Genomic DNA, 13186 nt, shown 5'->3' with positions numbered 1-13186 from the left:
TGTGGGACTGTAATTTGGCCACGCCCCCCAGAGCCCAGAGAGAGGGCGGAGAGAACAAGTCTCTGCCTCAAGATTTCTCTGGCCCGCCCTTCTCCTCCGTTTCCAATATATAAGCAAAACACCTTCCGACATGTTTTGGGAGAGGGTTTTACCATTCACCACCCAAGCCCGCCATTTGTCAATAAATCAACACATCTCAAATCTCTAAATGTCTTGTGAATTTTGGAGTCGAGTAAGTCAAAAATCTTGCGCGCCCCTACCCGTGCGGGGCAAGCTAGCTGTGTGGCTGCCCTCCCCGGCACTCTCTGTACTCTAGTTAGCCGCTCAGCTTGTGTCCTGTGTCTCTTGCTGCTCCGCGCCAGCTCACCGGACAGGGAACGAGAAGGCTTTCTCTCCGTGGTTGCTCCGCATGCCCGCCATCCGACACTGCAGCTCTGTCACCACTGCTCTGTGACCAGAGCGTGCAGCGCCCGACAAACTATATATATAGCCATCTTCATATTAATCGTATGACAAATAAATGAGTTGAGTCTCAAGGAACACTGTAAATCCCACATGAGAAAGGCCAAGTGAAGGAGTTGACTGACTTTCATCATCTAAATATTTTCAAGTGTCATCTAATGTCATTGTCATAGAAGACATTTTTTTTAAAATGTGAGGAATCTGGGCCAGATTCCACTCATTGTACATGAAACTCCAGAAAGAAAGAATCTGTTGATGATGGTGCAAAAAAATGAAAAGGAAGAAACTGTATGAGAAAAGGAGAACAGTTGATCATACATTTTTAAAGTCTCCCCAATGCTCTTTGATACATATTTCATATGTGAAGTGCTGTGCACAATGCTATAAATAGTTGGAGGACCTTTACTTATTATCTGTATGTACTTATGTTTCTATATACTGATTTTAGTATTTTATAGGGGCAATACGCTTTTTTAAGAAAAATATGCGAGTTCCCTAGTGGTTTTTGTTTGTTTGTTTTCTTTTTGTGTACTTTCTTCTGTGAATTAATTCCTGACTCTCACTCAGAAGATGAAATAAAATAGACATTGGGAGTGGATGGAGGGAAGGAACTGCATGGGAGAGAAATTTGGAGAAGAATGGGCAGGAGCCAGGGACAGGGGCATCACATGTAGGGAAAGCCCCTGGGTTGAGATCTCTAGGATGTGTCAAAGACTCAAGACAGGGAGGCTCCGGCGAGTCTATGGAGGTTACTTTAGCTGAAACTCCAGACAGTGGGAGATATGAAGCATGGCTTAGCCACCTTTTGTAGCTAGACAGGACTCCCAGTGGAGGAATGAGGACACCAGCCCACCCACAAAATCTTTGATCCAAATGTTTACTGCCTACAAGATGTACAGGAGTAAAGATGGAGTTGAGACTGAGAGAATGATCAGCAGTGATTAGAAACAAATGCAGATACCTACAGCCAAACATTGGATGGATCTGGGAGAAGTGTAGTGGAAGAGTTGGTGAATTTTTGAGGGACCCTAAGGAGATAGGGACTACACAAGAAGACCAACAGAGGGAACTGACCTGGACACTTGGGAGCTCCCAGATACTGAACCAACAATTGAAGTGCTAGCATGGGCTTGATCTAGGCTCCCTGTATATATGTGGCAGATATGCAGCTTAGTCTTCATGTGGGTCTCACACAATTGTAAAAGAAGTTCCTGACAGTTGCCTACCTGTGGATTCTGTTCCCCTAACTGGGTTGCCTTGTCAGCCATCTGAGGAAGAGGATGTCCCTAATCCTGCAATGACTTGTTTTTTTCCAGGTTGAGTTGTTATTAAGGGGGTCCAGGTGGAGGGATTCCCCTTAGCAGAGAAGAAAAAGGGTGCATGGGGGGAGGGCCTGTGTAAGGGGGTGGGACTAGGAGAGGGTCTGTTATCTTGACATAAAATAAATTGATGAAAGAAAAATAAAGACTCTATCCAGTTCTTCAAGAAAGATAGAGAACCCCTGAACCTTCAGAGTAATCATGAAGGTCCCTAAAACTCTGTTACCTTAGTTTCTTCATCTTTCCTGTTTTCGTCTATGTGTTATGAATTTATCTTGCATGATAATGTTTTGATTCTCTCCATATTCACATTCTCCTAATCATTTTTAAGCCTTACTAATCCAGTAATTTAAATACAATTCTTATTCATTGTTATTGATTAAAGCCCTTCATCGAGGATTCTCTTAATGACAGGGATCTTTAGCATGGTTTCTGATCATATGCAACACTTATCACCTAAGACCTAATGTTTTCAATTTTATTTCTTATTTAGTAAAATTTGTCAGGAGACATTCCTCTGGCTCTTGCAAATGCTAATTCTTAAAGCCAAATCATTCCCAGATATTTATCTGTTTAACTTAATACCTCTATTTTAGACCACATTTAACATTTCCTTTACAGCAGGAAGCATTTTTCTCCTTACTTCATGTTGGATATTTCACAGTGATGACTATTTCTTTTACCAAAAATTTTATCATTCTTCTTTAAGCATTGCATGTTTATGACACAAAATAACTAATCACATAAAGAAAAATATCATTTTTATTTAAACCAATTTATCTAATATATTTAAAACTAGTTCCCCTTATTCTCTCACCTCAAGAATTACCAATTTCAGCACGGTGACCTGAAAATTTTGGATACAGAATCATTTAGTACAAGTGAGAGTGTAGATGTGGTACCAGCTTTTCTTGTTACTCTTTAACAACTTTCGCTAAAAAAAATTAGTTACAAATAAATTTAATTCAGGCAAAAGAGAATAATGACATTTTTTTATGTCACAAACATTTACATATCTCCCACAACATAAACATCGCCTCTGAATTTCTGAGGATCTCAAATGTACACAGCAGAGTGGCAGTGTGAGAGTCTACTAGAAGTATAAAAGTCAGTGCAATATTACAGAGGTAGGAGAAACAATGAATTTATTTTTCTTTTCCGAAAAAATTCTCTACCCAGTGAAAGGATTGAGCTCAATGTCAAATGACAGAGTTAAGATTCATTAATACACATATGTGCATGTATGAGTATAACTTGCCCATAAAATAAATGAAGGCACAATTGTTACAAATGTTTTGCTATTGTAATTCTATCTAGCCTAGAATGTCTTTAAAAGTGTATGTATTCTTGGATATTTTCAGAGTTTTTTCTTTTTTTAATTCTGAAAATTAACCCTTTATTGGTGCAAGCCAAAAGATTTCACATACTTTGGTCAATAAATGGAATAATGATTACTAGCCTTATTTGAAATAGAAATTTCTGGACCCATCATGTGATGTTTTGCTGAAGCAGACCTGTGAGAAGGAGTGTGATGCTTTGAGAAAGTATAAGTAGAACCCAACAGACAGTTAAGTGGTCCTTGCATAGCTAGCAGTGCAATGTGTTGTTGGTCTCTGGCTTCACTGATCTTCTTTTCAATGAGGGAAGCAGAAAACTTGTCTTGCCTTTCTGGCTGGTTCAGGTTGCTCCAGCTGACTCCTGCACATTAGGCAGAGGCCTGCCTATTTCTGCAGGATTATACTGCCCTGGCTGCTTTGTGTTTCATGACACTCTTTGAATTAGCCTTTTGGGATCTTGACACAAGTGAACTGGACGGCTGGTATCCTAATGATGGACATTGGAATCATCCCAAAGAACTAGCTCTAAACAGGTCCACATCCCCTGGTCTCATTTACCAGTGTTTCTCCCCTACTTCAAATGGTGGGCTGGAAATGGGGGATTGAAGTACTTCAGAACCCTTACTAAAATAGGCTTTGTAAAATCTAAGCCTGAACTTATTGAACAAAGTTATTTTGGCATAATGAACATTTTCAAGATAGATAGATAGATAGATAGATAGATAGATAGATATAAATATAGATATATAGATAGCTTATATGTAGTTTATATATAGTTTAAGTTTATGTATCTAGGAGGTCTGCCTTGATAGTCCCTCAGTAGCTTTACAAATCTATGAGATGAAATGATATGAAAGAAAATGTTTAATTTAGTACTAATTTATTTTAAAAATTGTGCCAATATTTTATCAGATATGAAAGCAAATATTTAAAAATAGTACTTTTAAAATTTATGTTTAATATGCTAAACTGAAATCAGAGTAGAACTAAACTTCTGTTTCTAAAATACTATATGATCCAGGGAATAAAATGTCTTTTAAAAGATGATGGAAAATAGCTGGCTTTTACCTTTATTACCACATACATTATTTTGATTTCAATTTTAGTGGAATCATGAGCACAATGATACTTTATGACATTTAATGAAGATATCATAATACATAATTTATGTATCATTAAAATCCATTTATTTAATGTTTACTTGTATGAGTACTAGGTCTAAAATTCACACCAATGAAGCAGTATTTTTTCCTAACAAATAAGCAGTACTTAGTTTACACAACATCTCTTGTGGAAGCACAAGGGATTTAGTAATGTGAAACATTCCAACTATATCCTGCAGCGTTTTCATGAAATAGTGTTTTAAAAATTCATTCCTGTTTTCCTTTATACCTGATGCCCTTTGGGTAAAGAATCTTCTTGCAATTGAAGTAAATAGTGAAAAGTCAAAGAACACAGTTCTAATAGTACTCTTTCCCCCAATATTTTACCTTTCTTTTCATAATTCAGGCAAATATTATATATATATATATATATATATATATATATATATATATATATGGATTTCTAGACTTTTTTGTGGGCAAAATTATTCACAATGCAGATATTTTGGCTTGACAATTGCACATAGATATTAATCCACACTACAAACTACAATGGATATATATATATATTCAACTATTGTAAACTTATTAATATTCCCCAGACACAATGTTCTCCATTTTATGTCCCAAATCAGAGCCTTAAGTTTATTAGGGTATATAAATTGCATCTAGTGTATATTTTAACAAAATAAAGGTTTTAAATTGTACTATGCTCAAAATTGTAAACATTATTTATTAAAAGAATATCTTACCATTAGCTTTCTATCTAAGACAAGAGGTAGAAAAATAACAGCAAAGTATGCAATATTTGAATCAAAGAACATCTAAGAATGTTTCTACTTCCTCTATTGTAAACAAGGCCATGACAATTACCAGGTCCAAGCTCTTTTCTACTTTCAACCACATTCCCTATAATTATCTCACTTTCTTCCTGACCCATCCATTCTGGAGCTTTTCATATAGAATGGGATCTACTGCACTCTATTCTAATCATAATTACAGTGCATACTCAAGAGATAATTTTCACTCAAGATGAGGAAGTCATTTATCTTCCTCATGGAGAGCAATGAAGCTTTCTTTCTGATGAACAACATCTTATTTGGATTCCCCTTCTATTTATTTTTAAAATCAACTGAAGACATATGTTGTTTATTTCTTGCTTAGATGTAAGATTATTACTTAGTGCTTCTTACAGCTTTACCGCGTGGACAGTCTCAACTTAGGGCAGTAATGCACAGGCAGAAGTGACTGGCAGTGAGAACACATTCTGCAACCTTCATGGGTTTCCTAGTGGAAATTTTAAAATCAAATACTCTGTTATGGATTAGTATACAAATAGATTTTTTTGTTTTTACATTATAGCATGCAAATCTATTGGTATTTCTTGGAATGACTAATTAGAAGGTGTCCATGAAATATTGATGTATTTTGGTAACATCAGTTTATTTTTGTATTACATTCAGAAGAAAATGATATACAAGAAAAATTATTTATTTTTTCAAATGCCACCCTCTCTCAATGACCTATGACTTATGACTAAAATCAGTCACTTTGGTATAGAATTACCATAAACAATCTTTCACAAGATGCAACTTAAATAAAGTCTGTTTTACCTTCAGTAACTTATTTCCATATCAGTCTTACCTGTGTCCACTCATTGGTTTGTGGATCATAGGACTCCATGGTGTTGAGGTATGTCTGCCCATCATAGCCACCAACAGCATATAGTCTGTCACCAAGGAGACAGACACCAACAGCATCTCTAGGCATACTCAAAGGAGCCACCATGGTCCACGTGTCTGTTTTTGGATCGTACCTAAAATTCAAAGACAATGACAGGCAAATGCTGATCATATTCAAACTTTAAACGAATAATAATTTTGGACAGTAAGATATGAAAATTAACATTTCCAAGTTTTGCTGTCCAGTTCAATATTTTTGACAGACAGATCTTCTAAAACTAATATCAATGATATTGGTCATCCTGAAATAAAAGAATTTAAAAACCATACCTGGAACCTTAAGTTGATAAAGATTCATTAGATAAAAATGAAAGTCATGACTTTATTTTCTAGATGAATAGATATAAAAGTCACTATGTCCCACAGTAATTGAAGGTTTTAAACTATATTAAAGTGGAGTCCTATTGTAATGAAAAAGAATGAATGGCTTGGAAGCATGGACAACTTGGATTTGAACACAAAGTAGATGAAACCTTCTTTAAAATAGTAATACAAACCTACTATAAATTGTCAAGAAAATGAACAAATTATTTGTTCTGAAATTCTGTAGGTAAGCTTGATACAGTGCCAGATACCTGTTATCTGAGCATTTGGGAAGAGGGGGCAAGATCAGGAGCCAAAGGACAGCTTCATCTATATTCCCAGTTCAAGACTAGCCTGGGAAGCATACATGAAATAGTGTTCCAAAAAGAAAATCAGACTTGTGGAACTATTATTAAATGAATAAACTGTTGTTACTATGATAGTGCTAAAATTTGGCCATGTTGTATACAATGGCAGATAAAGAGTTTGGGGCCAGTTAAGCTCAGTTATTTAAATAATGGCAATTACAAACACTTCATTTTCAAAAACATCTCAGTATCAAATGCTACATATGTGAATTTACAATGTTTTTTCTATCTATATGGTATATATGTGTATATTACCTTACAGAATAAAGTTGTCAATAGATATGTGGGATTTATTTATAAAGAATATTCATTTTGCCCAAAATGTTACATGCTTTGAATTGCTGAAGTTGGAGCTTTTTCTTTCGTCAATTACTGAGTCCATGCCTCATAAAATTTAATCATTTTCCTAGGCTGTTAAGCCATTAGGAATTTGATTGACAGGCTGAAATTAGTTAATGCAAAGCATCACAAACACTGACAAGCACAAAGACCCACAATATAATTACAAATATACACTTGATTCAATCACAGTGTAGCATTCTAAAACATCCAATAATGGGGAATGAACTATACAAAGGAGGTGCAAATAATACCACCCACACACAGATAGTACATTCCAGAAGGAAGAATATTCATTCAGTTAACTGGATAGACATTTCAAATAAATGACTTTTAAAAAATAGAGACAGGTAATGAATGTTTCTAAGTTAAAAGTAGGTTAGATTTTTATGACTGTCTTACAGCTCAGGATCCTATCCAGAAAGTTCTCTGCAGTGGCTTCAGATACGTTTACTGTGTTTTCTTCTGTCATTTTCAGCTTCTTGAGTATCTACTTAAAGGTATCAGATCCTTGTTGAATTATTTATTTACATTGTGAAAAAATGCAGATCTATGTTAAATCTTCAGGTCAATATACAATTTTGCCAACACTGTTTAGAGAACATGCTATCTTTTTCCAAAGAATAACAAAATGCATTTGTCAAAAATTAGTTGGCCCTAGCTGTACTGGTTTATTTGTGAATACTGTATTAAGTACCACTTAGTCAACATGTCTACTTCCTATGAAAATTTCAGGCTATTTATGACTGTCACCCAGTAATATAATTTTAGACCAGGTATTGTGAAATCTCTAGCTGTGTTCTTTCTATTTTAGGAGTGCTTTAGCTACTATAAGAAATGAAAATACAGATATTAATATGTTTCTACACAGTAAAAGACACAATATCAGAGAAAAGTGACAGGAAACAATGGGAAAAATATTTGCTTACCACACCTTAGAGAATGGTGTGCTACCAAGAGTATATAAAGAACTTTATATATAAACATGCAACAAATAAAACAGCCAAAGATTGAATAAATGGGTTAATCAAATGGATAGTTGTAAGAAGAAATCTGCAGAATTTACCCAATCCCATCAAAATTCCAATACAGTTCTTCACTTTGATATCCTATACAAGTCCAGTCAGATGTCTGTGAGAAAGAAGACAAATGATGACAAGGAAGGGCATAGAAGTCGATCCTTATCCATCACTGCTAGACTGCAAACTAGTGCAATTACCAAGGAAACTGTCTTCTAGAAAACCGTTCTCTGTAATGAGATAGGGCTTTTTGGGTAGAAAGTGACATTGTATATATGATATTTCTCAATTTATCAAATGCTAATTATATTTAATTGAATGCATTACAATTAAAATCAAATAAAAGTATGTTAGTTTCTTTCAACTTGTGATATGCAGCCTCCATCACAGATACGTAGGAAGTGATCATACACTCAAAAATACCCAGACCTGTAAGACTTCCTCTCAAATTCAAGATTGTACAAGAGTTTTTCTCTATTCAGAACTCTTCAGAATTTTATCTTTGCCTTGAAGCATAAGAAGTTATTCTCAAAGTGGATTATCTATTTTTCTTTCACATAAAGGGTTTCAGATGTACAAAAATTATTGTAACTATTTACTATAAGATATACAATAGTATTGTTGCTGTTTTAAAAATGCTGATTTTAAGTATTTTAAAAATGTGTTTGCCAGTTTATTAAAACAATAAATAAGAAAAAGGAATGGAAGAGTGGCAAAGGTTTGCTTTTGCCTTTGGTCTGTCTACCTCTCCTGCATGTTACCTTGGTCTTGCTAGATGGAGTGTGAGCTCTGTAGCACAGTCTCTATTAAACTTTATAGCCCTCAGGCAAGAGAAGCCGTCTTACAGAGTGGATAAAATTGGCTGTAAAATGAAAACCTGCTAAAGGCACAGTCACACAATAAGAGTTCATTTCCCTTTGAAAATTCACACTACACTTTTGAGGCAGCACTAAATCTTCAAGCTTCATTGTCATTCTCATGCTTTAAGAATACAGTTTGCATTAAAGATATTTACAGGGAATTTGTTTTAAATATAAAGCTATGATCCTATAGAAACCAAATAATCTGTTGACTTAACATTTCAAAACAATATTTAGAGAAGGCACTTAAATACACAACTATATTGCAGCCTAATATGTGTACCAACTAAGAAAGCAAAGTGAGAAAGAAAAAGCAAGGTACAGAAAAAGTAGGAAAGATCAATGTTGTTCTCTCTCCCTAGGAAACTGCTGGCCAGGGAATTAGGTAGAGGAACTTCATTTTCCCTCCTGTCCTTCAATTTCGATTCCTTCTTTGTATCCTCAGGTCTGAAGCAGAGGACATTCAAGGGTCTGTTTTCCCTCCCTCCCTCCTTCCCTCTCTCTCTCACTCCATTCAGTGGGGCCTCCACAGATTTAAGTAGCAGACCAAATTAATCTCACCCATGGACCTGCTCAACTGCTACAGTTCCAGCTCATGCTCATTCCCAAGCATCAGCTCTCAATCAACATCTAGAACACGGATTCTAGCTGGAGCTCACAGTGTCCACACCTCACAGAGACTCTCACCTTACAGCAGCCTTGTATTCACAATGTCCAGATATGACAACAAAACCTCCAGGATGAAAAAAAAAAAGAAAAACTCAACAAAGAAAGGACCAGATGTCTACACTTGGAATGGCAATCATTGCAGAACCAGATAACTAGACGCTAGTGAGGCAAAACAATCAATAACAGAGGAAAAATATATCTCCTCTAGAGCCCAGGAACCGTATTATTCTAAGCTTTGAGAAATGCAATGGAGCCAAATGATAAAGCTAGGATTCAATGTAGTGATTACAAAATTGTTTAAGAACTTACTCCAAAATTGAATAAATTTATAAATGAAATAAATGAAAATACAAACAGTAGAAAGGAATGAAAACATATTTCAAGTATTAAAATGGAAACGAAATCATTGGGAAAATTCAAAGTGACATTTGAAAAGAAAAGAAGGAACTAGATCATGAACCACAGAAGCAACGCTAACCAACAAAATACTGGAGATGGAACAGAGAATGTTATACACTGAAAGGAAGATAAAAGAAATGGATAACTCAGCCACAGAAAATGATATATTTTCCAAACATTTAGCAAAAATATCCAGTAAAACTGGGACTTATTGAAAATGATTATCTATGAATAATATGAAAAGAGAATGTACAAGGAACCTAGGTCAAAATCACAGAAAATATTTTTAAACATCATAAAAAATTTCATAAACTAAAGAAAGTAAAAGAATCATGAAGAACACAAAATAGACTAAATCAAACATAAATAAATTCTTTATGACACATAATAATCAAAGCACTGAGCATACAAACCAAAGAATATTCTGTTAACTCCAAGAAACACACCTTACTCAACATCATCTATGAGTAAAAGGATGTGAAAAGATAATTCAAACAAATATACATAAGAATGAATTTAATGTAGCCATTTTAATACATAGCAATAGACTTTGGATCTAAACTAATCAGAAAAACATAGAGAAGGACATTGCATACTCATAAAAAAAAACCCTACCAAGAGGACATTGCAATTTACAACATCTATGCACTTAAAAAAGGGCAACAGAATTGATAGAATAATCACCACTGCAGTTAAAATCACATATTGACCCTCACACTGATAATGAGAAACTTCCAGACACTACTCTCACCTAAATATAGGGTAGTACAGACATCAGCAAGAGAGAAATGCTGAAGCTAACAGATATGATAAACCAAGTGGACCTAATATTCACAAACATTTAACCAAAACACAAAGGAATATAAACTCTTCTCAGCAACTCATGGAATTTTCTCCAAAATTGAACATGTACTTAGATACATGTTTTAACAGGCAGAAGAAATTTGAAATGATGTCAAAGTATCTTCATTTGCACATGATATGATATTATATATAAGTGACTCTAAAAATCCTGTTGGAATACACCTAAACTGATAAACATTTTCAGTAAAGTACTTGGATGTAAAGTTAAGCTACAAAGGTCAAATGCCTTATATACAGTGAAAAATGGACTGAACAAGAAATTCAGGAAAAAACATAATAGCCTTAAGTTATGTGTGTGTGGGGGGCATATGTAAATGACCTTTTACATCCTATTTAGGCTACCTCAGCTTCTGTGAGTTTATATGATCTTTTCTTTAGTTTATTTGGAGAGCCTTGTTTGCCTGATTTTCTCCATTCCTTCAGGCTCTACACTTTTTATACCTCTACTTCTGTAGAGTTCCGTGAGCTCTGACAGAAGGGTTTTGACGGAGATACTCCATTCAAGCACGAGTGTTCCAAATCCTTACTCTCTGCCTATTGTCTGGCTTGGATCACTACATTTGTTCCTATCTGCTGAAGAATGAAGCATCTATGGTGATGGTTGAAGAAGACATTGATCTCTGATTATAGAAGAAGCATGTCACTATGTATAATGGGATTTTCTTTTTTTGATATTGGGTATTATATGTATTTATATTTGAGATGTAATCCCCTTTCCCCATTTCCCCCACCATAAAACCCCCCTATCCCATCCCTCCTCCTCTCTTTTGCTTTTATACCATTTTAATATCATGTATGTATTAAGGTCACTTCGACATTGAAGAACTAGCAATACAATAGATGCAAATAGTCAAGAAACAAGCAAGACAATAAACACCAATAGTCAAAGAACAAGCAAGGCAGTAAAGAGAGTCCTGTGATCACTCCTGTGACCACTATTTCTAAGTGCTTATCAGGATGACTAAAATATCTGAGCCTAATTCCCTGTCCTAACCCAAAGTCATTTTCATGCCTGAAGCCTAGAACAAGGAAATGGGCTGCAAACAGGAGTCTGATATTAGGTTAGAACGAAGAAGTAATCTCAAGAAGGAATCTAAATCTTAGGCTAGAACAAAGAATAGGTTTCAGATATATAATAGGGTTCTTAGGTCTCCTACCAAGTAGATATCTGGGTTTTTTTTTTGTGTGCCTTTTCCTGAGCTATTTTCATTGTTTGTTTTGTTTGCTTCAAATGTGATAGCATTTACATTATCTTATATTTCATTTTGTCATTATCCATTAGAATTCTGCTTGTTTTCTCAGGAGATAGAAAGGGAGAGAATCTGGATTGGAGGACTAGTGTAAGAAACTGTGAGGATTAAAAGGAGGAGTAACTTTAATAAGGATACTTTATAAGAGAAAAAATATTGACTTTTCAATAAAAGAAAAAGTTAAAAATTTAAAATGTCTATTTATAGAAGCTAATATTTGAACACTAAAACTCAAATGATCTGTAAATATATACACTGAGGAGTAGGTGTTCCTTAATTATAAAAATATTCAAATATCCTAAAGGAGGCTTAGGATGATGGTAAAGTTCATTTTCATTTCTTCTCAACTTTGAAATTTTCTGTTACAATTGTATGATTTTAATTTAGTGAATCAAAGCTCCATGTGTATTATAGTGGTTGTCATACCACATTGCTGTCTGCTTTGATATTTACTTTTAACACAATAAAAATAGGAACAATCCAAAAAGAAAATATGAACAAAGTAATGTTTACATATAGAGGCAAAAGCTTTACTCTTAAGAATAGCATCTTGTAGTCTTAAATTTCCCTAAAATTGAGTATGTATTTTGAAGTGAATTTTGCCAGTAAAATATGTATGTAGAAAAATAAAACTAGATCCGTATTTGTCACCCTGCACAAAACTTAAGTCCAAGTGGATCAAGGATATCAACATAAAACCAGACACACTGAATCTAATATAAGAGAAAGTAGGAAAGAGCCTCAAGCTCATTGGCACAGAGAGAAATTTCCTTAACAGAACTCCAACGGCTTAGGTTCTAAAATCAAGAATTGATAAATGGGACTTCATGAAACTGAAAAACTTCTGTAAGGCATAAGATATAGTCAATAGGACAAATTGGCAACCTACAGATTGGAAAAAACCTTCACTAATCCCACATTTAATAGAGAGCTGATATTCAAAATATATAAAGAACTCAAAAAAAAACAAAGAATCCAATCAAAAAATGGGTCTAGAATTAAACAGAATTCAGAACAGAGGAATCTCAAATGGCTGAAAAGCACCTAAAGAAACGTTCAAGATCCTTAGTGATAAGAGAAATACAAATCAAAATGACCCTGAAATTCCACCTTACACCAACCAGAATGGCTAAGATCAAAATCTCAGGTAAC

The 13186-nt window shown here is 34.7% G+C and overlaps 1 protein-coding gene across 2 annotated transcripts in view; it reads right to left on the bottom strand.

Annotated features, from left to right (window-relative positions):
• Nucleotides 1-13186, bottom strand: part of Klhl1 (kelch like family member 1) — a 350430-nt gene that overhangs the window by 4416 nt on the left and 332828 nt on the right. For both annotated transcript variants that reach the window (XM_028756561.1, XM_028756563.1), the window contains one exon: nt 5866-6037. In XM_028756561.1, coding sequence (XP_028612394.1) covers nt 5866-6037 — 172 coding nt within the window. The remainder of the gene's footprint in view (nt 1-5865; nt 6038-13186) is intronic.

This window comes from Grammomys surdaster, unplaced genomic scaffold, assembly GCF_004785775.1.
Source record: "Grammomys surdaster isolate TR1022 unplaced genomic scaffold, NIH_TR_1.0 126124, whole genome shotgun sequence".
In the NCBI taxonomy this organism is placed as follows: domain Eukaryota; kingdom Metazoa; phylum Chordata; class Mammalia; order Rodentia; family Muridae; genus Grammomys; species Grammomys surdaster.
Note: the sequence above shows the minus strand (reverse complement) of the source record. Positions and strands in the feature narration are given on the sequence as shown.